General features: G+C 47.2%; 2 protein-coding genes across 3 annotated transcripts in view; one reads left to right on the plus strand and one right to left on the minus strand.

Moving 5' to 3' along the window:
* Positions 1–200: 200 nt before the first annotated feature.
* On the minus strand, positions 201–16,312 carry LOC109453104 (large ribosomal subunit protein uL18). Its single transcript, XM_074337081.1, is given in 5 exon segments — positions 201–399; positions 401–1,076; positions 11,436–11,911; positions 16,015–16,175; positions 16,247–16,312. Coding segments are annotated over 5 exon segments (1,578 nt in total).
* NAV2 (neuron navigator 2) overlaps positions 11,373–26,281 on the plus strand; it is a 717,995-nt gene continuing 703,086 nt past the window's right edge. The window contains exons 1-2 of one of the 2 annotated variants that reach the window (XM_074336128.1): positions 11,373–11,475; positions 16,570–17,225. In XM_074336128.1, the coding sequence (XP_074192229.1) occupies positions 17,151–17,225 (75 nt within the window). In that variant the 5' untranslated portion in view covers positions 11,373–11,475; positions 16,570–17,150. Of the gene's footprint in view, positions 11,476–16,552; positions 17,226–26,281 lie in introns of those variants that run through there. The other variant, XM_074336129.1, reaches the window with a different exon arrangement.

Here is a 26,281-nt window from a genome sequence, read left to right on the forward strand (position 1 = left end):
GTTGTTCTGCATTATTTTGATATAATATGGTATTCGGTTGTAAAAATGGACCATAATTAATTTAAATAGTTCCTTAATGTTATACAGTTATTTTTTCCCTTTATTTTTTATTCTTCCTAACAACTTTTTTTTTTCATAGTCAATAAGTTTATTATTGTCTTTATATGAAAAATCTTCATAGAAAACTGTGGTTCGGTTTATTAGCTCTCAGCAGCCCGTTCCTGAGCTCCGAGGAAGCTTGCCTTCTTCTGAGCTACCTGATCTTTCTTCTGGGCAAGAGACATTTTGGGATGGTTCCACCTCTTCTTTACAACTTCTTTCTTAGGCCTCTTCTCATAGACGGGATTCTCTTGTATAGCAGCATGAGCTTTCTTATCCATCTCCTCCATCACGTCTGGAGTTCCTCATGTATTGAGAGAATTATTTCTTGTAAGCGTCTTCATCTGCTTCCATTAGGTAATGCATATAATCTGCAGTGTTCTCACCTATGATATGCTTCCGATGTACATCTGCATTGAATTCCTTGCTTTCTGAATCATAACCAGAAAATCCTTTGGAACTGTGAGGGCTAGACAAGCCTCCATCCACAGCTCCCTTCAGGGCCCCCAAAACTTTACTTCCAGTAGGAGTTCTGACAAGCACTGCATCCAAATAGCAGATGAAAGCACCAGGTTGACCATCAGTACTTTCAATGTATTCACCTTAAGTCACCTCCGCTTGACCTTCATAGATCTTGTCCATGCCAAACCTGTCGAGAAGCCTGCAAGCCAGCAGCAGGCCAGTACAATATGCTGCAGCAGAATTTGTCAGGCCAACCTTCACACCGTACTTGGGGAGTTCATGGAAGTAAGCTGCACAAACTATCACATCTTCTATACGGGCATAGGCAGTCTGACAAATGATATCGCTGTTGGTTACATGAACTATCATCCTGTATTTGAGTGTGTTATGTTTGTTTTTATCTTGGATTACCAAGCGTTTCTGGGCATAGTAATCAGCTCTACACTCTTGTTGTCTTCTAAATTTCACTTGGTATATCCTGAAGTAGGCCTTACTCTTGCCAGCTTTAGCAAACCCTATGCAGAACAGAGACCCGCGTCTGCAGCTTGCCAAAGTCCTGCAGGCCCAGCACAGTTCCAAGGGAGAAAAAGCCCACACAGCTTTATAGTCTTGTACATACATATATGGGTGCATGATTATCCAACAGAAGGGCATGTGCACACATTTTTAAGGCTTTTGATGCATTCTTCCTTCTAGGTGTACACATTTCTAGCACAGCAAATTACCTTGGAATGTACATTACATGAAGCAAAGGTTTTGTCCATTTATTTACTCTTCCACAGTGACTCTAGCCTAGAGAAATGTGTAGCACAGAGTAGGTTCTTAATAAATATTTGTTGAATTTGTTTCCCTATGTCGTCACCAATAGTGTTTACTATTAATATTACTTTAAAATGTCTTTTTTTTCCCAGTCTGATAGCAAACATAATAGTTCTCACAGTTAAAAATGATCTCCTCATGCCACCTTCTATCCCCAAATGCTTAGTAAGGCTGCTGGAGTTGGACCTAAGTATTTGAAAACTATTCTCAGAACTAAAGCTAATCAGGAACAAGATCATATAGAGCTGGGATCTCTGGATTCAGAGATTCTTTGACTCTCAGGATGCTCTTACCTGTACTGGCTTACAAGTCACATAGAGCCAAGCATCCCATCCCCATGGAACTTCTGCAGGTACAGGAAGGCAATTCATGTCATCAGCATTCATACTGACAGATTTCTTCATGAAGGATACATCTTTGGTATTCCTCGCAAAGCTAACCTACTGACCTTGGAAGAAGAGAGTTTTTTAAATTTTCTTTGAGGATTTGGAACATGTAGGCTTCCATCAGGCAAGCCCAGGGGAAAAGACAACGGCATGGAGTGGTGGCATCACCAGACTTCAAAGATGCCTTGAAGAAGGACCGCTGTGAGGGTGGGCCCTGTGGCTCAGTGGGTACAGTGTGTGTGTGTGTGTGTGTGTGTGCGCGCGCGCGTGCGCGCGCGTGCGCATGCGTGCGCATGAACACCAGTCAGGAGGCAGCCAGGAACACTTTCAAAAGAATCAAAATGGGGCTTTTCTTCTGTGTGTCCTTGCTCAGCCGCTGGGCTTTGAGCATTTAGACTACTGGACACATTGTGAGATGAAAGGAATTTGCATTGATTTCCATTCCACTTTCATCTGATGCCACAGGACAAACAAAAATGTAGTGGGGCCCCCTTTCAATGGAGAAAAAAACTCTGGAAATGCAAATGCTCCCAATGTGCTGTGCAAAGCAGTGAAGCCAGGAGCCCCACACCTGCCTTCCCAGGAAAGGTCGTGATCCACACACAGGAAGCTAGTGTGGGTGGGCCTCTTCATCAAAGGGAAGAGTCTCCCCTTTGAAGGATTGGGAGCAACAAAATGTCAATGGAGAGTCACACACCCAAGAAACAAATACTCTTCAGATATGGAGCACTGTGAAATATTTACTTAAAATACTGGAGGACATACCCATTCTCTTTTAGACAGTAGAGTTGCTCTAGATTTGGGTATAGTGGGATCCCAGGCTCCCCACATTCTCTTGGTGACATGCCTGAATATTTCAGCCATTGCTTGAATCTATATCCTCACCGTCTCCTGCCTGCATTGCTAGAACCATCTCTTGTTTACCTGTCTGCAATCTTCCTTACTCTATCTAGACCATTGTTGACACTGGTCATCAGAAATATCTTTCTAAACAGTTCATCTGACCACCTCACTCCTCCTCCTCCTCCAGCTTCAGATCCTTCAGTGGCTTCCTGTGATCTTTAGGCAGAGGCATGGCCCTTGGGGCTGCCCATTTCTGCGTCCCTGGCTGGTCCCTCGGCTTACTTCTCCAGGCCTTTGGACACGGACTTTTCCATACAAGACCCCTAGACGACTCTTCTTCCTCTAATTTGTTGTGGTTCTTTTTTAAGGAGGGTGCAGCTCTCAGTGGCCCAGGTGGGGATCGAGCCGGCCATCTTGGTGTTATTAGCACCACGCTCTAACCAACTGAGCAAACTGCCCACCCCTCCTCTCATTTGTTCTTGCCCTTTGCTCCCAAAGAATCTCATTCTTAATTTACCAGCACACATTTCCCATGGCATCTTAATGATTGTTTTCACAAACAATGCTTAGGTAACAAGTAGGATAGACGTTATTAACTGTTTTTTAGGTGAAAAACTTGAGGCTCCAAGAAATGATGTAGTTCCTTACCCAGATCACAGAAAGCGCAGATGGAAACACTGCTGCTTAAACCAGACAGTGCACGACATCTCCCTCTGGTTTCTCTAGATAAAATATCATCATCATCAGCTGCTACAGCAACAGCAGTGTCGGCACCAACATCTACTCCTATTTTGTTCAACATCTATATTCAAGATCCCTTCTCAGTAATGTCTGATCTAGAACTTAGAGAGGATTTTAACTGGTTAAAATCGAGGTGTCTAGGACCAGACTACTTGACTTTGAATCCCAACTCTCTACCTTACCAGCTGTGTGACCTTGGAGACGTTACTTAACCTCTCTGTGCATGTTTCCTTTTCTGCAATATGGTGATTATAATCCTATCTTTTAATAATTTTAGGATGGTTGTGAGGATTAAATTAGTTATATAAAACTTAGAGCAGTGCCTGGAACAATAGTGATATAGAGGTGCCAGCTGGAATTACCGCTGGGCCTGCTCAGTGTTGCCTGTAGCACACGAGCTTACCCACCACAGCCCTTACTACTTCGGTGGCACTACCTTGATTAAACGTGCCCACACTCTCCAACATGCCCCAGAGGTTAGCACCTGACTGAGAGAGGAGATAACCCACAGGTTACGGCATGAGGAGGTGAACTGGCCCCATCAGATACTCCTTCCGGCACCTGAAGTGGACTGACCCAGTTAGCAGTGGGAACCAAGGCTGGAGGGAGCTCTGGGTCTGGGTAAGACAGCAGGTGAGCTGATGTCCAAGGGAACTCAATGTGTAAGTAGGGCAATCTCGGGACACAGGAGGGTGGAGCAGATGTTCAAAGAGAAGCTTAAATCAAGAGAAACTCAGAGCGGTAGGTGGTTCCTAAAGCTGCTGAGGTGCCTGCTGACTTTGCTGCTCCCCTCGAGACCTCCTTTCTAAAATATCTATTCTAAAGCTGTCCTCTTACCTCCACCCTAAGCCACCATCACGTCTTGCCTGGTGATTTCGGTGGCCTTCTAACTGGTCTCTCTGCTTCCTCTTTTACCCCCTTGAACACAGTCTTGACAAGGCAGCCAAAACAACCTTCTGAAAACTTTTAAAACTTTCCCAGAGCGTCTCATTGAATGTAGAACAAAATTCTCTGGCCTAATCTCATAACACTCTTTTTGTTGTTCACCATTCTCTAGCCACACTAGTTCCTGGAATGCATCACGCTATTGTGGTCTCAGGGCCTCTTCATACTTGTTTACTGTCTGGGAGGGTCTTCCCCCAGACCTTCACTTGGCTACTATTTTCAGGTCTAATTTGAATTGTCACCTCCTCAGAGAAACCCTCCCTGGTCACTCTATGAAATGCTACTCTCCCTAACCTGTCATTTTATATCACATCATCCTGTTTTACTTCCTTTGTGTCAGTCAACCCTTTTTAAAAATTATCCAGATCATGTATTTGTTTCTTTGTTTAATGACTGGCTCCACTGATAGAATATAAATTCCTTGAGGGAAGGAAACATATCTGTATGTTCCTTGTGGTCTTTCCAGTGGGGATCACAGTACATGCGTACAACATAGTAGGCACTCAAGAAACAGTCATTGGATTTGTTTTAAAATTTTAGTTTCAACTCCATTTCCAGTGCATTTTCTTTCGAAAACCAAAAGAGCCTACTAAAACAAACGTACAGCTTGGATCTTGTTACCCATTTCAACCCACCTAAAGTGTGCCTCCCCTTTCTCTACATTTGACTCCTCCACAGCCCAACTGATGTGGTCAACCCACCCGTGGGTGTCTCCCAGCAGTCCTGTTTTTATAGCATCCTCCCAGGCTTGCAGAAGTACCAGCCACCTGGGGCAGGGAAACCAGAGCCAGTCCACCCCCTGTCCCCAGCCCTTGCCAGCTGGCAATAAATTCCTCCCCTGCCACTGTCTATTTCAGACAATGTGGCATTGTCTCCACCCATTATCAGTGGGGTAAACAGGCTCCTTACATCTACTCTAGCAACTCAACCGTGGTGGGGCTGAGTGAAGGATCAAGGGGAAAAGTTTGAGGAGAAGCTGCCAGGGGCGGGAGGGAGACAGAACCAGAATGTCACAGCTAATCCATTTGTCTTTTCCCTGTCACCCCTGCGACCACCATTTTGCAGATGAAGATACTGAAGTGACTTCCATGAAGTCATTCTTTAATGAAGTCGCAAAAGGGTAGATGCAGGACGAGAGGACTGCAGGCTGCCCTGGAAATGGGAACAGCATGGTGTGTGGGGGTGGGGTGGGGTGGGGGGAAGGGGCTGATGGCTTTTCTTCATATGCAAACCTTTACTGTTATCTGCCACTTATTTTTTTCAAGAGTGAAATTTCAGCTGCTTCCAAAAGATCCTGAATGAGAATCATATTTAACAGGATCACAGCAAATTGATTTTTTTTCAAAACTGTGGAATAGATTCATCCATTCTTCATGCTGTAGCACCCTGACGACAGCATGAACCTGGCTTCCTCTCCAGGGTATCTCCAGACATTGGCACAATTCCTGGGACAAATTTCTTGGATGAATGAACCCCGATCCTGCACTTTGAGAACTTATATGCCCAGATCTATGCTAAATGTGAAGAGGAATAAAAAAAGGGAAATACATACTGCTTATGTTCTTCTTTCTCTTTTGATTAGGTTGTAAAATATCTGCCACTAACCAGCTTGTGATCAAACACAAGTTACTCAACCCCTCTGAGCCTGTTTCCTCTCCTTTCCGCCTTTAGAAAACAAGGATAATAATAGTACCTACTTCATAGAATTATTGTGGGGCCTGAATGAAGTCAAGTATTTAAAACATTCAACTGGTACATCTTAGAGTTGTTCAATAAATTGTAATTAATAGTTTTATCTGTATAAAATATCGGCTGTCCAGAATTCAAGTCATTTTTGACAATTTGCCTCTCTTCGTAGCCCTGGGTTTGTCCATTAAATTCCATTTAGCCAATTTGTATGAAAAAGCTTTCTAGCATACACAAATCTTCCCTGTCTTATAAGACCTTTGTTGAATTCAGAGTCAGCATGATGAGCGATCCATATAGTTTAATAAATGGATGAGATGTGTACGACTGATTGCCCATTCACTAAATGGTCCCAGGTTGCCTGGACCTTTTGTTTTGTTTTTCGTAGGTGGTTGGGTCTCCTCTCTTGCTGACAGATTGTCCTGTCTTATGTCTTACAGCTGTCAATTTGCCCACTGGAGGGATCGGTGCACTCCTCTGATTTGCTGTGGGCTTGGAAACTGAATAACCAGCCCCATTAAAAGTGTGAGTACACCAAGAGCATACAGGCCTTGAATGAGGACTGGAGAAGCGACATCCTTTATCACACAACCTTTGTGTCATCTTTCTTTCACTGCTCAGAGATCTGCTTCTTCGCGTGTTCTCGTCAATGGGATCGTACTGCACAGACATGAAAGTTCTTGGCATCTGAAGGCACTCAGTGAAATCTGTAAACTAGGGGTGGCTGGTTAGCTCAGTTGGTTAGAGCGTGGTGCTGGTAACACCAAGGTTGCCGGTTCGCTCCCTGCGTGGGCCACTGTGAGCTACGTCCTCTTTAAAAAAAAAAAAAGAATCTATAAACCACATGAATGAAGGAGCAAGAAAACAGTCATAGAGACATACCACAAACTTAAGGGGTCTGTGTGGAGGGAAAGGATGAGGTGAGGGAATAAGGGGTGAGGTTCGTTTGTTGTGATGGAAGAGACAAACTGAGCTAAGTCTCAAAGGAAAGGAAATATGGTGGGTGAGAATACAGCTGGTATTACGCAGGGGACTAGAAAAGGGAAGGACTGAGCACTCCTTGGTCTCTGCTGTTTCCACAGGCTGTCCCCACACAGATGGGAACACTGTCCTCCAGGAGCACTGAGCTGCTTTTGCTCCGTGAGCACGCAATGCTGGTTGTGCCGTCTGCATTGCCTTTGTACTAGTAGCAGCTGGAATGTGCTTCCTCTGGATCCTTGCACAGACGTATCCTTTTTATCACTCAGATCGCAGTTTAAATTTCTCTTACAACTACCCAATGGAAGGTAGCCCCTACTCACTCTGTCACACCATCCTGTTTTTATTCTTGGCAGAGCTCTAATTATTCTCTCAAATGATCTTGACCAAATATTTGTTTGTCGTACCTCTTCCTCCACCGTTGCCACGAAAACAGGGACCGTGCCTGATTTGCTCACTGCTGCATCTCAGGATGTTTATTGTCAATAAAATTGGCAGTAAAATTTGTTGCAGTATTGAGTGAATGATCAATGAATGAATGACTAGTCAGGGAGATAAACGTGAAAAGAGATGGTTATGGTGGGGGTGGCACGGGCTATTAAAGAGCGGAAGGAGTACAAAGTGCTGTGCGAGTCCAGAGAAGGGAGCAACCCATCCTGACAAGGACTTTTAGGGAAAATTCCCGAGTTGGGTCCCGAAACAATTCAAGTTCGCCAATCCAGAAAGATAGGTGGAAAGGGCCACTTCGCATCTTCATTTCTGCTCTGCTGACCAACTGGCCCTGTGTTCAATTCAGAGATGGCCCAAGACAAGAGAGAAAAACATTTCTGTGCTTACGATGCCACCTCTGTGATGTCCAGTACATGTAAAACAGTGTCCGAGCTGAATCTACCAGACCTGGTCTGCTTACCAGAGACCTAAGACCAGGGATTTTTCCTCAAGTCTTCTTGAGGTTGGATGATAGATTTTCCTTCATTTGTAGTAAAAAAGAACATGTTTTAATTTCCTTAAGTGCTTCACAATGTACTTCCTATAGGGATTCTGTAGCTCTGAAAAAGGGTGCTATGGATGCTCTGGTTTTGAAAACAAGAAAACTGAGGTGCAGGGGGTCAGTATTGGGAGTCAGAAGCTAAACTAAGGAGGCACCTTTGCATGTCTCCATTTCACTGTGTGCTACAAATGTCTGATGTTGCCTAACCATGCAAAGGTCCCTTTCCTATTTGCCATTGGTGATTGACCCCTGACCTGACTCACAGGTCAGTGACCAATCAGATTCTTTCATGAGAATGTGACCTAAGTTCCAGAGGCTGCTGGCAAACTCTATTGGGTATGTGCATGGAGAGATAGACCTTTGGACTGGCAGCCATGTTAGCCCACAAGGAAGGTGAGTAAGCAAAACAGGAGATGAGAGAAGATGTGTTCCCTTCTAGAAGGCATGGAGGGAGTAGCCACAGCTCTTAGGCTTGCCGTGCTAGTCCCTGGAAGACCTTGTTATGTTCTGGTTCCTGTTTTTCTATGTCGGTGAAATGGAAATAACCCTTTCTTCAGCTGACATATTTGGAGTTAGGACCCTAAATGGGTGATTGGATGTCATCTTTAAAAATGTATGTACCCTTAATGGAGACAAAAATGGTCTGGCAGATGGCAGTAGGTGTTAAACTCTTTGCTGCTACAGCCCTCATTTGGGATGTGTGTGTGTGTGTGTGTGTGTGTGTGTGTGTGTGTGTGAGAGAGAGAGAGAGAGAGAGAGAGAGAGAGAGAGAGAGAGAGAGGTCATAATCTGCAATGAACAGACTCTGTCCTCTTGGTTCCTAGTGCACAGGTGGGGACTGGGGCAGAAGGCAGTGTCAGTAGAGAAAGGGAGCTATTTTAGAAAAATGTCTCCCAGGGTGTCCATCTCTAGTAGGTGGAAGGTTGTTGTATATAGTGGTGGATTGAAACCATCCGTGAACATAAGCCATTGCCCACTTGGAGCAAACTTGGGGAAATACTCATACGTACCCCCAGCAACTTGTAGGCTATACATCTGGTCACCTGGTTTCTTCTCTTTGGATTTGACTGGAAAATCCTCCTCATTTTGGGAAGGGGCTATATTAGGGTTCTCCAGAGAAACAGAACCAATAGGATATCTATCATTTATCTGAAAAATTGGCTCATGTCAATTTTGGGGTTGGAAAGTCCAAAATCTGCAGGGCAGGCTGGCAGGCTGGAGATCCAGGGAAGAGCTGATGTTGCAGTCTTGAGCCCAAAGGTAGTCTGGAGGCAGAATTCCTTCCTCAAGGTGCTTCAGTCTTTTCTCTTCAGGCCTTTGACTAACTGGAGGAGGCCCACCCCCATTACGGAGGATAATCTGCTTTCTTCAAAGTCTATTGATTTAAATATTAATCATATCTAAAAACAAACAAAAAACCAACCAAACAAAAAAATCGTTCACAGCAACATCTGGACTGGTATTTGACCAAAGACTGGGTCCTGCAGCCTAGACTGGTTGACACATACAATTAACCATCACGGGGCAAACTCGGTCTATTATAAAAGTCCTTCTCCTCTGCAAGGTACCTTATTGCTTCCAAAGCATGTGCTCACCCATGATCACGTCCAGATCACCTCTGCTTCTCAGAACATCTCTGTCAGGAGGAATATTAGCTGCCCTATTTTATAGATGAGAAAATGAAGGTTCCGAGATAAGATCATATAGCTGATAAATGGCCAAGAGGGGGTTCCAGCCCAGGCTGTCTCACCCAGGTCTGTGTACTTCTATCATAGCAGGCTCCCTATAACCTGGTACATGATGTTACTTGTCTGCCATTCCCCTGCTGGGCTTCGTCTTTGCATAACCTCTGGAGACTTGCAGGAATTGGCTAAGAAAGTGACATGGTTTTTATTTTTCAGTTCTGTCTTGTGAATAGTGTCAATGGGCCCCTCTGAGGCAGGACGCAGGAGAGTCATATGAGTGAGCATGAGCATAGCTGCCCTGCTACCCCCACCTGCAGTTTTCTCACTGCTGCCATATTGCAGCCGGGCCCTCTACTCTCAGTAACAGGAGGCTCCAGTCCCCTTTCTACCACCAGCCCTGGGGAGTGGAGGTTGGAACTGGCGCAGATCTGGCTGGGTACTGTGAGGGCGTCCTCATTCTCTCCTGCTCTGATGGCACAGGAGTGCATGCCCCTTCCTAAGCCTGAATCTCCTCCCACCCCTCAACCAGGGGCCCAGTAGCAGGACTGGCCTTCTGCTTTGGCCTGTGTCCTGGGCTCCTGTTCTAATGAATTGGCTGGGTCCACAGCCCCTGAGAATGCTGGGCCCACCTGGTCCTTGCCAGGCAGCATTGTGGCCAGACTTGCCTGTGGCTATGGATTGACCCTGCAGCCTGGTGGCATCTGTGGGTTTTGGAAAGGCCAGGCCACCCTCCTGCCAAGACCAATAGGACTTCTTGCCTTCACACCTTGGGCATCCTATGTGATAGAGCAAGTTTTGACTGGAGGATGAAATAGGAGGGGAATAAGAGGTCTTCAGAGACCGAAGTGTCCACCCTAGTGCCTCCCCAGATGTGTCAGCCTCACTTTTTTCTCCAGTGGTTTGGGAGTCGACTTCGACTTAGGAGATAAATGTTTTCACCACTTCAGGTCTTATTTGCACATTGTGCTGGGGTCCTGAGATTCTGCCTGCCTGGGCACTGACAGCCTAGACTGCCACGTGAAAGAGGGGTTGAGGGTCATAGTTGAGCACAAGCCTCTCCAATTTCGAAATGGCTCTGGGTGAAGATGGAAGATGAGTGAAGAACTGTCCAAAGAAGGGTCACCTGGGGGACAGGATGTGCTGCTTTCTAGTTTCTGAAGTTCTGACTGTTCGGTGGCTGAGGGAGCCTTGTTCTGTGTGTCCAAGAGAAGAAATGGGTCTTGTCCTGGAGCGGGGTAGGTTCAGTCCGTGCTGGAAAAAAAGTGCCCTCAGTCAGAGCTGGACAAGCGGGAAGGCATCAAGCACTGCCTTGGGAGACCGCAAGCGTTCTATCCAGAGCGGCGTTCACAGGCTGGACAGCTCCCTGGTGGGAACCTGTCCAAAGGGTTTTCGGATTTAGTGGAAAGCTGAACTAGGTGTCCAGAGTCGTCTTCCGATTCCGGTTCTCCAGGGGTGCAGGTCTTCCTTAAAGTGTCAGGTATGTCTATCCTGCAGAAGAGCGCCAACAAGAGGGACCAGGTGACTCCCCCTGTCCTCCTCCCTCCGGGACCCACCTTTAAGGAGCAGCAGCTCCAGAGAGACCCCTACCTCCTCCTCTGGTCCCCTCGCTTGGGAAAGGGCTCGGGACCCTGGAAGGGGACCAGGATGGCAAGGTTGTCCATTGGTTGCGAGGCGCCATGTGAACGGTGCTGGTTGGTTGGCGGGACGGAGGAGGAGGCCGTTTCCTGGGTAACGGGAGGGCAAGGAGCGGCTGCAGCGGCGGCCGTGGTTGAGGAGCGCGAGCTGAGAGCGGTGAGAGACCCGCTAGAGGCAGCGGCTCGGCAAAGCCGCGTGGGCGCAGGTAGGAGCCACCCCCGTGTCGCCTCTGCGGGGGCCCGGCTGGGCCAGGCTGCCGGGCGTCGGGACCGGACGGGGAAAGTTTGCCGCCTAACGGGATGAGCAGGGAGGAGAGGACTTGGAGATGCTCTGTGCTGGGCTCCCGGGCCGGGCAGGGTGGGGACTGCTGGTGGGAGAGGGTTGGTCCCGCATGGAGCTGCGGGGCCAGACCTTCACTCCGGGACCCTGATGGAAGCCTGGGCCTCCTTAGCCGTGAGGCCGCAGGACGGAGACCTGGCGGGCGGACGCACAGCGACAGGCGCACGCCGAAAGCCGGCGGGCCCTTGTTCAGAGATGCGCTGGGAAAGTCTTCCCCAGCCTGCGCGAGCTGGGGCACGCGGCTCGGTGCTCGGAGGTGGTTCTTCGAGCTCTGGGGCGCACTTTCTGGGCCTCCGGCGCCGCTGCAAACGTCCCCATTCAGAGTGGGTGTGTGTCCCTCTGGTGGCGCGTGCCTGAGGTTGGGTGTATTTCCTTGGGCGTGTGGTTGTGCTTGTGGGTGTCTTCTGTTTGTGTGTCTCTGTGCGTTCCCCCTCTGCGTGATTGCATCTCTGGGTGTATCCTCAAGTCTGGGTCCCTGTGTGTTTGCTGTTGGCGTGGGTGTCTGTGAACGTCCTCTCCAGGAGCTTGTGTCTGAGTATTGCTGTTAGTACATCCTTCTGTCTGCATCTGCATATTTTTGTTTTTTGTGTGTGTCTCTCCTCTCTGTATGTTAGTCTATGTATCTATGAGTATGTGTGTGTGTATTTTTTTTTTTTTTTTTTTGTCTGTGTCTCTGTTTTCCAGCCACCGGCTGTCTCAATGTCCATCCTGTACCTGTCTGTGCGTGTCCCTCTCTGGGCAGATGTGCATCCTTGGGTGTGATCTGAGCATCCATAGGTGTGCGTGTGTGTACGCGCGCCTATAAGTCTGCGTGTGTATGTCTGTCTGGACCTCTGAGAGTGTCTACTACGCCTGTGTCGATCTGCGTCTGAGTCTCTTCACTGTGTCCACACCCGTGTGTGTGTGTGTGTGTGTGTGTGTGTGTGTGTGTGTGTGTGTGTGTAAGGGGTAACTAGGCCTGGCCTCCAGTTTCCCTGGCTCTCTCTCTCCCACGCTTCGGGCAGCTGCGGGCAGAGGGGCGCGGATGGTGGGCTGGGAGGGGGCGCCCAAGCACCGGGAGTCAAGGCGCCTCCCGGGTGCGCGCTCCACTGAGCCGAGTCCTTTTTTGCCGGTATAGGGATCCCAGCAGCGGTAGCTGCAGCCCGCGCTGCCCAGCTGGGGCCCTAGTGACTTATTTTTGTGTTTGATCCTTTCTTTTCTTCAGGGAAGAGGCGGGAGTACGCTCTGCTCGCTCAACGTGGGCAAATAAAAGCTCTGGGGTTGGTGGCGGGGTCAGCCCTCCCCGAGTCTTAGCAGAAGTGCCCGGCTAGGCTGGCTCCCTTTGGGAGCAAAAAAGCCCCCAAATAAAAAGCCCAGCCTGGAAACCACCAGGCCTCCTTGGCCTTCTTTCTTATGTCTTATGTAACTTATTTATTGATTGATTCATGAATGGCTAGGGTTCCAAGAAGCTCCTCTGTTTCCCCTATTGGCACTGAAGACTAATTAAAAATTCTGTGTTAGCGATGAGTGTTAATTAGACCATTGGAAAGACGGATGCTCCCTGCTTTCAGAAGCTTAACTCCAGTTATAAGATGAAACAAGTCAGGCTTCCCTTTCTCACTACCCACCCCCCAACTTTTAATCCAGGTTTAAAACCAGTTTCCTTCATCTTGGGCCCACCTGGGGGAGGAAGTTTCTGTGGGAGGTCAGGAGAAGCTAGAAGGGAGAGAAGTGAAGAGATGGCCAAAGGGGCTTTACGCAGTTTGGAAAACTTTGGAGAATTTAAGACGGATATTTTGCCAGACATATAAAATGGGCTCACAATTCCAGCACCCAGGCAGAAGGAAGGGGTACATTGCACCTGGGAAAGCCTGGCCTGTGACTTGTCGGGTACCTGGGCTCCCAAATTGGCATTTACCAGGGAATGGAGTTTTATTGCGGGGAGGGACCTCAGTGACCCTCTCAGAAGGATGCCTCTCCATCTGAGACTAGACTCGTTCCTGGTTCCCCACATCCTGGGCTGTACCTCCAAACCTTTCTTAAAAGAAATTTTCCCCCCTGGTGATTGCCCAAAAGGCAAGATGGATTTGGGCAGATGTGGAGTTGGAAGTGAAAGCCTTTGGAGACGGTGTCTGGACCGGGAGGGAGGAAGCCCTGGCAGTGTGTTCAGCACGCCTTCAGTACAGCTGGACTTGCTTAGAGGACGTACAGGAGAAGCCGCTTCTTAGCCGCGATACTTCCCTACCTGTCCTGTGATGCAATCTGGGCCAGTCTTGTCCTTTGTCCCCTCTCCCTTGCACTGCTCCTTGCTGACTTCTGGTACAGAGAGAAGCTGCTGATATGTTGCTGTATTTAGGGATCAATTCAATAAATATGTTGACTTCTCAACAATCTAGTTAAATGTTCACTGTCATGCTTTTCAGCTCTTTTTTATTCAAGTGTGTTTAAACTTCCTGAGATCTTTTTAGGCAGTGAGAAATCTGAGCTTTTACAACAGGACTTGCTCTCATGATGTCTACCCTCCCCAATCAGGAAATGGATCGGATGGAGACAGTAGTTAGCTAATAGTGGCATCCTTGCTTCTCCCCTTTCTCAGCTAACCCCTCCTTACCCTGACTCCAGCACCAGGACAGCGACAACCCCAGAACTGGTGGAGACTGACTCTCAGAAAAAAAAAAAAAAAAAAAGGCCTGCAGGAGGTGTTGGACATCCTCCTACTTCCTGCTGGTGGGGAGGTAATTCTGTGGCGAGAACGTCTGTCCCCATGTGCACTTGGGGCGTGTGCACCGGCTGGCATGATGGGATATGACAGGGTCTCACCCGGGAGAGAGCTCGGGGCCTGGTGCAGAGCTGTTTTCAGATATGGAGATAGCCCAGAGCTGTGAATGAAGCAGCCCTTCTGGAGAAGGCCGTTCCAAGCAGGAGACCCTTTTGGCACTCATTTTTTTCTCTCTTTACTTCTTTTTATTATTATTCTTGAGTAGAGCCAGGAACTGTAAACAGTGTGGATTCTGGACTCTGGCTGCTTGTAAACAGCCGAATATCAGTTATCCTGCCAGAGAGGCATGGATATGAGCAAGGGCTGTGAAGTCAGACCTGGGTTCCAGTTCCAGACCCACAACTTCCTACTTTGTGACTTTAGCAGGATCTTCCTTGTGTTTAATTGTCTCGTCTCTAACACAGGGCTAAGAATCCCTACTTGAAGCCAGACAACGGGCACATAGCAAGCCCTTGATAGAGATTTGTTGAATGAATGAATGAATGAATGAATGAATAGAGGAAGCATTCAATACATGTTAGCAGTTATCTCTTGATCATTTACTCTGTCCGTAGGTGGTCTAGATCTTTCTACTCTTATGTGTTGTTATTGTCCCCAGTTTATCGATGAGATCACTGAGGCTCAAAGAGGTTACACTACTTGCTCAAGGTCACGCAATGAGTTCAGTTGTAGAGCTGACATTCAACTCTAGTTCAGTCTGGGTCCTCTGGTTTGAGGTCTCAGTTTAGACTCAGAAAAGGGTAATTAATATTTGGAGCAAGTTTGCCAGTTGTTATTTGCATTGTGATCTGGAGCTAAAAAGAGTGGATCTGAAGTTTCACCTTTTCCAGGGATCCCTTGAAAGGGCTGTGGAGATGGTGGTGGTGGGTAACCAGAGGGTGTCTCTACCTCTCTCTGGTAGCTTATCTATCTCGTGGGTCAGCAGGTAGCTTCCTCATGCTGTCTCTGATGTTAGCCACCCTTGGGCATATGAGATGTCCCTTTTATGGACATTCTACTCTCATTGATTCTTGCCAGATTCAGAACATTTGTGACTTGGGAATTCACTTCGAGAAATCTACTCTGGATGAGTATTTCATGCAGTGAGGACAAGCCTCCAACCTTTTTGCAGCTTTTCTCCCAAGAGAAGCAGTTCTCTTCTTCTTCCTTTTCCGTCCTTTGTGGCTGAATCTCTCATCTGCCTTTTGACCTGCTTTGGCATCCAGCAGTGCAGAAGGCCTTTTTGATAGAGGATGGCTTCGGCCTCATTCCAAAGTAGCCACCGGTCAGGACAGCTGCAAGGGAGGGTCTGAGGGCTTCTGTCTAATACCCGCTGAGGCCGGATCTGGCCACAGCTTTCCCGGAGGCTGGCGCCGCCTGAATCGCAGAACGGCTAGTGCGTTGATTAGAAATGCTGGCAAGAGACTAGTGCTTTTTAGTGAAGGACTCCCCCCACTGTTTTTTCTTTCTTTCCTGGTGGTGCTGGTGCTATGGGAAGAGGCATTCATAATTCTTTATTGGTACATCTTCATGAGGATTCTCAAATATGTTCCCACCTCTCAGATTGTTCATGGAAGGGTGCACCCCATGCGAAATATTTTCCTTGGTGCAGAGGTCCCTCCTCTCTCCTCCTTCCGTGCCCCCCCACCCCAGCTTCTGTGACGTCACTCAGGAGGTGACTGGGTGCCTGCATTGCCTGCAGGTTCCAAGGCAGGGAATGCAGCTCCTCCGTAGTGCAGTCGCCCTTCTGCCCTCAGACGATCCAGGCTGCTCTTTTCCACCTCCTCGGTGGATGCTGGTGTCTCGCCTGCCACATGCTGCCTCTGCAGCTGTGATTGAGCAGGGGGGAATGTTAATGCCTTTTTGCTTCCCAGACCATTGCTTCCCTGTCTCATCACACCTGGGTGCGTTTTTCCGAGGAGGATGAGGACGAGGATGAGGAGGAGGATGATGATGCTTCCCACATAGGGTGGAAAGACAACTCATTTCGGCTCCGGTGCACTTATGTCAAGAACAGGGTCCTCTGTGCGTCTCTGGCTAGGAAAACTGGGGAGCCCATGAGGTCCCCTGGTTGCTTGTCCATGGATGCGCTCAGAGGACTGAGGGGCTTGAAGGAAGATTGCTGGCTGCTGCTTGCTTTGGGCTCCAGGCGGTGGGCAAGACCGCTCACCCCTGGACTTCTCCACAAAAGACAAATCTGACTGTGGCACATTTTCTCCTCAGGTATGGATCTCACTGCTTGGAAGAAGATGACAGCCCAGGAGGGGAGCAGCCTCTGTGATAAACACGGGCAGGAACTGTGAGGGGCAGCTTTGCGAGCAGCATTTGTGGTGATTTATGGGAGTCAGGGGTTGCCGGAGAGGGATGTGGGTGCTGTCAGCTCGGTGGATTAAATGCCCATTTACACTGTTACTGACATATAACTTACCGGTGCCAAGGAGACAGTGAGGGAAAGGATTTCTGGAGCAGTAATGTGGCACAGGCCCCAGGATATGGACTCATCTTTGCCGAAATCTGTCCTCTGGGCTCTTAGGAAGCCCGTCTTGGAAGTCAAGTAAAACCCCAAGTCCCAGCTCTCATGATGCCGACGACAGCCGCCCTCATTGCTAAGGCAGCGATGGCGAGTGAGGTCCCCGCATGGATTCCAAGAAGTAGGGAGGACCTTTGAAGAGGCAGCGTGGATTTCCTCGGCTGGCAGGAGCTGTGTCTGGTGCTGTGCATGCCTTACCTTTGCCTGGCTCATTTCCTTCCCTCGTGGATTTGGAAGCATCGCTGAAGGAAAGAGGGTATTTTATTCCTGGGAAATGGAATCGGTTCCTGAGTCCAGCCAACAGCAGAAGAGAAAGCTGGTTACCCATGGACTGGAAGATCAAAAGAGAGTAAGTGGCAGAACTTTTCTTCTCGTTTGGCTTGTGGCGCTGGAATGACTACGCGTGATTCAGGGAGCCCAGGTGGTTGCCGAAATGTTGTTGTTGTCAATTACGCGTGTTTGTCTTTCTCTGGTGAAGGAGGCACGATGGTGGCTGATGATTTGCCAGGTCCCAGTGCTGGGCTTGAAGCCTTGACTTGTTGATGGGCAAGGGGAGAGAGAGAGAAAGAAAGAAAGAAATTGATCCTGGGAGCCAGGCAAAGATTTACAAGCTTTAGCTCAGGGAGTTAACAAAAAGTGTTGGTGTTCTCACAGTCAAATGGGAGCTTATTTGTTCTGAATCCCCTTTGGGATTCACACACTCTTAGCGCCTTTTGGAAATGGCGCTCCTGACAGTGGTGGTTTTGTTTGAGTTATTCTCCGTGTGGTCTGCTGGCTCGTGTGTTTATGGATCAAAAACATATCCTACTCCACTCTTTGGCCCCATCTGTGAGAATGTCGCAGCCTTTTAAAAAAGCCTGTTGAGTGTAGGTCATTTGCTGTCATCTGTCTGAAAGCGGCAGCCACCCAGGACCTGTGTCTACCAGTTAAAGTTCAACTTGTCTTTAAAAGCCAGACACATGTGGCAGTAACACTGAGTGGCTGGTTGTCTAGGAAGAAAGGTGAAGCTGTGTCTCCTGGCTCCCAGGGGAATTACTAGGATGGGGGTGGGGGGAGGAGAGGATGGGGTGGTGGGGGTGGTGGCAAGGGTGTAATACAGTTCCAGAAGGGCCACAGTCTCTGTTAATGTAAAAATAAATTTTGACATTTCCTTTGAAATGTTGTGAATGGTTGAAAAACATAGTGTTCTGTCAGTACGGGGTGGAATATCCCCTTTCCTCCTGAGTCTCAAAGATCATCTTTTCTTGGTGTAAAATCCATGTGGAGGTGAAAACCAGCCTTAAAATTCTTCTTTATAATTTTAGATGGCTGTGTGTGTATGTGTGTGTGTGAGTGTAAAGGATTTTGTATGAGGTTTTGCTCTATCAAAGGATAAAAATAGATGGAAACAAACTGCATTTTAAAAACACAGATACTGACTCCATCCCTAAAAAAAAGTTTCCACTCCTGAACTGCACTCACCGTAATGCAGAAAGAACTCCCACTATTTTGGGCAATAAGTGAAATTTGTTTTGTGCTGTTTGATTTATGCAGCACACAGCCTACCAGACCTGTTTGCTCCAGTCTCTACAGAAGCTTTCTGAGAGGTAGGAGAAAAATCGGTTAATTGTTGTGAATAGAACCTGGGATTGACTGCATTTTACAAAGTGTTAGCCAAGTTTGGTATTCAGACACTTAGGGGAGGAACATTTGGGACCTCTGACACTGTAGACAATTTTAATTGGGCTGGTACACCGAGATAATATGCAATTATGACGGCCTCTCCTTGGCTAGGTGTCGATGTCTGTATTTCCCATCTGTTCTCGGCTCTGGCTGTGTTGGGTCCACATGTACCACGGAGCCTCTGGAAGTAGAATATAACCCCAAGTGAGGCGCTGCAGCAGCTGGGGTAACATCAATTGGTCATGCTCAGCTGACATTCATTTTAACTTGAACTCTAGCCGTCATGGCGATTATTAAATTTATAATGATATATGTAAGATCCATTTTAATGACTCTCCACGCTTGAGTGAGCTCTCACTTGTGCTGGCAAAATAAGGTTTAATAGAGTATTATATTTCAGCTCCTACTGAATTTTCAGGGCAGCGGTTGAAATTTTGCTTGGGAAGAATTAGATTGTCTTTCCTGATACGCGTCGTGATCAAGTTCCATATTGCTCGAGTATAGTTTCTGGGCTTCTAGAAATACTGCCACTGCAGCAGCTTCTGTTGGCGTCAGCAGCTTCTGTTGGTGTGTGCATGTGTGTGTTGGTGGGTAAACACACACCCCATTTGCGTCAAGTGTGAATCTAAACAAGCCTCCCGGCACGCAGCCTGGAATGTCTTGTCCAGGTTGCTGAAAGGCGACTGACTCTACAGTGTTTTGGCTCCAATGTCTCCATGTCTCTCGGGTGAGCTGAAAACTCCTCCTCAGGGGGGATTGGCTGAAAATCCAACAAAGGCACAATCGAGGCATCTGCTGGAGAGCTGGGAAGTCGCCACCAGCATGCTTAAGTTACCAAGTGTTCACTGGCATCGGATCCTTGTGGCATTGCTGTGTGTGTGTGTGTGTGTGTGTGTGTGTGTGTGTGTGTGTGTGTGTGATTCAATTGTTACTCAAATGAAGGACCATTGTGGGATAAGCTGGGGGACAAAGCAGAGAGAGAGTTGCTAGCTTCAATTATTGCTGTGTTTCCTATTCCCCTGAACAGCAACAGCCACTATTGTAGCTTGGCGCTTGCTTAGGATTTTATATAGATGGAGTGGCTAGTTCAGGGCTCCTCTGGGATGTGGCCCTTGGTGGGTATTTCCCTGGTGACCCTGGGAAAGGTACTTCATCTCTCTGATATTTACATCTATATTTGCAACAGAGGACGAGAGTGTTATATTACAGGAATATTTTTATGATTAAATGAAATTAAGTTGGTAAGGAATTTGGCACTTGGTAAATTATTCAAGAAATGTTCTATATATTCTTGGGACAGTTTCCAATGTGGGATTTCTTTTGTTTTAAGAGAGCTGTATGTGATTTTAACTCTTTTGAAAAAATGCTTGAAGTAATACATACTCATTATCCATTCAGACATTACAGTAAAATACTGAGTGTAAATTCCTCTTTTTTCTAATCCTGTCCAACAGTGACTGCTATTTGTAGTTTGGTATATAACTTTCCTGACTATTTGGGTTTGTGTTTCTTAATAAAATGGAATCGCACTGTACATGTTGTTAAGAAACTTGCTTTTTCACTTAATACAGTGTGGCTATCCGTCTACGTCATCACACACACACTTACCTCGTGCCTTTTAATGACTAGATAGACTTCCACGATAGAAGGTGCCAACATTTATTTCACTGATCCCTATAGATGTATATTTAGGGTGTTAGCAGGTTTTTGTTTTTGCAATGTGATTTTTGTTTTTGGTATTACAAAGTTCCTTTATTCACATATTCAACAAGTATTTAGGAAGCGCCTTCATGTGCCAAGCACCAGTCCTGTAGCTAGCTACGAACTAGACAGACAAGGTCTCTTCTTCCCTGAATCTTACATTGTAGACCAGAGCTGTCCAAACAACTTTCTGCCGTGACGGAGAGGTCCTGTTTGTGCAACGTACACATCGGTAGCCGCTGTCCCTATCTAGCCACAGAGCACCCAAAATGTGGCCAGTGTGACTGAGGCCCTGAATTTTAAATCTCATTTAGTTGTAATTAATTTAAACTTCAATAGACCTATGTGACTAGTGGCTACCGTGGAGGAGAGTGCCTCTCTGAACGGTACCTGACAGGAAAGTCACCAGGTCATCTATTTGCAGACAGTGGTCTATGTTCTAAAGAAAATAAATAGGGCATAGTGGTGTCAGGGACCAGGGAGGGTGCATTTCATATTTATAATTATTTTTAATTCTCTTTTTTATTGAGTTATAACTTACATCCAGTAAAGTACATGCTTCTTTAGTTTACAGCTTGATGAAGTTTTATACCTTTTATACACATGTGCAGCCACCACGTAGATCAAGATGTAGACCCTTTCTTGCGCCCAAGAGGATGTGTGTTAGCTGGGTGTAAGGGGCTGCCTCCGTGAGGAAGTGTCTTGAGTGGAGGCTTCTGTGATGAGAAGCAGTTGGCCATGGGAAGGTCGCCTGGGCGACTTCAGATGTGGACGTGCCCACTCTCACCCTGCCGCATGGGTGGGTGCCACTCAGAATGCCCTCTTTGACGACTTATCTTGGTGACACGTATGTACAGTAAGTCCCCACGCATCCCTAGCACTTGTCAAATTCAAATTCTTTGCTGAAGTCAGGGAAAATCCAGAGAGGTGTGGGGCTGCAAATTACCACGGAGAGAAATTCAGCGAGGTAAGTATTGTTCCGTGTTGTCAGAACCCACTTAACTAGCAGAGATGGGAGAAGTAAAATTTCCCTGACAGACCCTATTGATCAGTCAAGGGAAAGACTCTTTGATTGATTTTTCTCACTGCTCCTTCTTAGAAGTTTGTCCTTCACAGGCAGAGCTTTCCCACAAAGGGTGAACACTGTAAAATAAGAATCGTTCGGGGAGGTTTAAGATACTTGGTGACTGAGTGGTGACAAAGACGCTTTAGTTTGAATGTTCTCCAGGCTGTCAGCTTCTCAGCATGAAAGCCTCCTGGAGACAGTTTTGTAAGAAATGACTTTGGAGACGGTGAACTCAGGCTTAGTGTAATTAAAATTTCCAGGGCTGGCTGAGCTTCTCTGGGTGGCTGAATCCTGCCCTTCAAAGGGGAATGTATTATCACCCTTGCCCCACCAGCCTCTCCTCTCCATTTTATTAATGGCATCCCTCGTGTCCCTGTCACCTGTGGTTACAGATGAGAATCATTTAACCTATTCTCCCGACCCAACCCCTCAAGTCCACTACCTTTTTGTGTGGTCAGCAGCCATACTTGCTCCTATGTCACCGTGTATCTGGCAGCCCACTCTCCTTTCTAGTCTCGCTGTCACCACCCTCATTTCAGGCCCAGGAATTCTTGCCTGGCTGGTGGCATAACCTTGTTTCCATTTCTCCTTTGGTTCATCCTCCGCTCCGGGCCAGATCACTGTCCCCAGAGTCCCGTTGTTATCATCCTATTCGATGATTTCCCAGTGTCTCCTCAGAAGACACCCTCCCCAGCCCCTGGCACTTTACCTTGTGCCCAACTTCTAGGGAACAATGGGTGAAACATCAAATCTCACTGGAGTCTCATTGACTTCAGCGTCAGCAACCTCCCCGAGCCGTTCCCCCAGTGATAGTTACTCACAGATTGTAAGGCGCCCGGGACACAGTGATCGGTACGTGGGAATTGCTGTGACCGGTGTCATCTCCCATCCTCTCTTACCCAGACTCTCTCTTCTTGACAAACTCTTCTGTTCCCTGAATAACCCTCACATCTCCCCGCACCTGAGTCTTCGCTTGTATGTGTCACCTGGAAGGCCCTCCCCGTCAGAGCGTTCATCCATCTCCCATGAACAGTGGGTCCTGCTCATGTTTCTAGTCCTTGTGCAAATGTAGTCGGGGGAGCATCTCAGCACGTCCTCCCTGTGGCCCAGATAGTTTTCCACCTGTCACACCCCTGAACCCAATTGTTGGCTCCCTGAAGAAGGAGCTGGTCTTGTCCATTTCTTCATCCCCGGGCACAGCGTAGGCCCCAGTAAATATTGGTTGAATGAGGGACTGTTACTTGTTGCTTTGAGATTCCTGTTTCCCTGGGGTCCTGAGGCTGAATCTGGTTTTCCAAAATGACTGGTTTAATATGGTGTCCATTCTTACAGAAAGACGAGGGAGAATAAGATTCAAGGATGTGGTTAGGAGCTCTCTACAGTGATCGACACATCTGATTAAGAGAGGCTAGATTGGGTCTGGTGAGTGGAATAGAGAAAGGGCCTGATCCAAACAGTGTTTTGAAGGAAGAATTTGCATCAGTGACTGGACTAGTCACTAGACTGATGGAGAGGAAGCAGTCTCAGATGCTGCCACACTTCAGCGCATTGGTGGCCAAAGGGGACTTGGCAGACCTTTGGACAGAGTGACTTGAAGTAATGCCACCTTGTAGTGTTTCTCATGGCAAAGGTGCTTTTTCAGTTGGTGTGCACCAATGGGAGCAGGCAAAGAAGGCAAACAAGACACATACATATTTCAGGGTCATTTTCCTAAGCACACATTACTAGATTTAGTAAATTTTTCAGAAAGGATTAAGAGATAGGCTAAGGATAGGGAAAGCAACTAACATATTGAACACCCGCTATGTGCCAGAGAGTGTACTAAGCACTCCTTTCATTTCAGCTCATTTAGATCTTCCCTAAGCCCTTGATGTAGATATTATCAACCCATTTTACAGATGCAAAACCTGTCATTAAGGGACTTCTCCAAGGTTCCACAACTTATCTTGTCTGAGAGACGCCAGCACTGTAATTTCACGTTGCCATTAGAATTATATCTCTAAAGTTTTTAAACTGGATTTTACTGTAAAAATAGCTCCTTCCAACTTCTTTGCAGTTGTGCACATGTGTATATATGGGCACATGTGTGCATACAAATACACACACGCATGCATACATATTCCATAGCGGGACCGGCCTGTGCGACGTCTTACAGAGGTGTTTGTTCATTGAGGAACTATGTCCATATCACTCATCAGATCAGAGCTACATGATACCACCCTCCCCAAGACTGGTCACAGGCTGTGGTGAGGCTGAGCTGCTTTAGAGGCATTTTCCTTCTCACTAGCGATCTGAGCTCTGAGGTGCTGACCGTGTGCTTCGGGCTCTGGATGGATGGATGCTCACATATCAGGTGAGGAGGCAGCTCCAGCCCCAGCTCCTGGAGCTCCTTCCAGATGAGCTGAAATGCTCACTCTGTGGCCTGGGCCAGTTTGCAGCTGCTGCCCCTTTGGAGCCAGAGGTGGCAGCTGTTACAAGTTGATCTGCCTCCTGACAGCTTCCTGCCTGGATGGTCCGCCCTGTCTTTCTGGCATGAATGGAGGGGGTGTTAACCAAACGCTCAGGGGATGGACACTGAGAAGCCACAACACGTTTCCTGTGTCATTGACAAAGACTGGAAAAACATTGTATGTAGCCAGAGGCAAATCAATTCACTGTAAGTTTTGAGGCCCTATTCAGGGGTCGGGGGAGAGAGGACAGCATGGGACCAGGCCAATGCTCTGCCTGAATTTCAATGCAGGGAACGTAAGACAGTATAAGATCAGTCTCATCCGTACATTCGTTTCTTCATGTATTTATTCCACACTTATGTATTGAGTGCCTACTCTATACCAACCAGCCACAGCAGAAGGCACTGGGTTCATAAAGATGGATTTTCATCCTGTCCCTGACCTCTTGGGACTTCCAGTATTTGGAGGACTCAGTCAGTTCAACCAGCAGTGACAATGGCATCACATTAGGTAAGTGTTTACCTGGTGTAGAGAGGTTGGGCCAGGAGAAGCGTCCCTAGAGCAGGAGGAACGTGAACTCTGCCTGGAAGAGGCTGAGTGAGAAGCACATTAAACAGGGGACTAAGTAAGCAGCTCACAGCATGGACTGAATTGTGTCCCCCTGTCTCAAATTTGTGTGTCGAAGCCCCAGTCCCTGACATGGCTATTTGGAGATAGAGCCTTTAAGGAAGCAATTAAAGTTAGATGAGGTCATATGTGTGGGGCCCAAATTCGATATGACTAGTGTCCTTCTAAGCAGAGGAGGAGACACCAGGGAGGCCTTTGTGCAGAGGAAAGGTCATGTGAGGGCACAGCGAGAAGGAGGCATCTGCAAGCCCAGGAGAGAGACCTCAGTAGACCCAAACCTCCTGACACCTTGATCTTGGACTTCAAACCTCCACAACTGTGAGAAAATACATTTCTGTCAGTTAAGCCACCCAGTTCATGACATTTTGTTTTGGCAGCCCTAGCAGAGTACCGTGCTTCCCCAAAAATAAGACGTAGCCGGACCATCAGCTCTAATGCGTCTTTTGGAGCAAAAATTAATATAAGACCCGGTCTTATTTTAATATAAGACCAGGTATAATATAATATAATACAATATATAATATAATATAATATAATATAAAACCGAGTATAATATATAATATAGTATCGGGTCTAATATAATATAATATAATATAATATAATATAATATAATATAATATAATACTGGGTCTTATATAATATAATTCAATATAATATAAGACCAGGTCTTAAATTAATTTTTGCTCCAAAAGACACATTAGAGCTGATGGTCCGGCTAGGTCTTATTTTCGGGGACACATGAATACACTGGCGTACAGTGAAGGGGAGAGTTGGCTTCAAGTATTTTGCCTGCAACGCTCCAGACTGTCAGCTCCTGGAGGGCAGACACTGGGTCTGTTCCCTGGCGTCCAGCACACTGCCTGGTGCCTGGCAGGTGCTTTGTAGATATTTGTTGAGTGAGCAAATGCGTAAATGAAAAGGATGAGAACAGAGAGAGGAGAGATTGGACAACCCATGTGAGCAATTGGAATTTTATACTGTAGACACTGAGAAACCGCTGCAGGCTTCAGAGTTAGGGAGTGGCGCTTAGGAATATTTTGCAATAACCTAGGGTGGCTAGGGATGGGTGAGGGTCGCAGGGTAGGTGAGAGAGCCTGGAGCCAGAGAGACCAGTTAGGAGGCTACAGTAGTGATGCAGGCATTTGGGGATAAGCTTATACTCCAAGGCTAAGACAAAGGCAAGGGAAACATGAGCACAGACATGAGGGAATAGAATTGGAGGAAAATAATTTTGCCAGCAGCCGGATATAGTTGGCTTGTGTCCCAGGTTGCGTGAATCCCAGGTGTCTCCCAGGCTCAGAGCCTCCCCCCTCTACGAGTAGAATGGTGTCTAATAGCCCACTGGCACTTTAGATCAGGGCTGTCTAATGCACGCTGGATGCACCATGATCTCCTGCACTGGTCACAATGGAGCAGTTGGCGCTATCTCCACATGGTGGATGAGGTTAAGTGAGACATGGACAGGCATGTGACTTGCCCAAGGTCGCACAACATGTTGATAACCAGATGGGAGTGAAGATCTCTAGTCCTTTTCTGCTCCCGTTTAGGGTCACTATCCAGGGAATAACATTGCCTTCCTCAGTCAGCAGACGAATGCCAATGTTTTGTTATTTCAGCGTAATTTTCAATGGGAAAGGAGGCTTGGCATTTTTTGGATTTAATTTAAAAGACGCTGGAAAAGTTAGATTAATTTTCTGGTCCTAAAGTTGCTAGAAGTTGAACAATAATCGGGGACCTCATAGGTGGCTGTCCCCATTTATTTGAAAGATTCATGCAAATTGCATTAGGATAGCTCTGAACATAAGTCAAATGAATTTACTTCGACCTTCCAGCTCTATCCCAAACTGGCTTCCAGGAAGCAAATTACAGAGTCCTTAGCACAAAGGAGGGCTGAGATGT

The sequence above is a fragment of the Rhinolophus sinicus genome, linkage group LG06 (assembly GCF_036562045.2).
Source record: "Rhinolophus sinicus isolate RSC01 linkage group LG06, ASM3656204v1, whole genome shotgun sequence".
Taxonomy (NCBI): domain Eukaryota; kingdom Metazoa; phylum Chordata; class Mammalia; order Chiroptera; family Rhinolophidae; genus Rhinolophus; species Rhinolophus sinicus.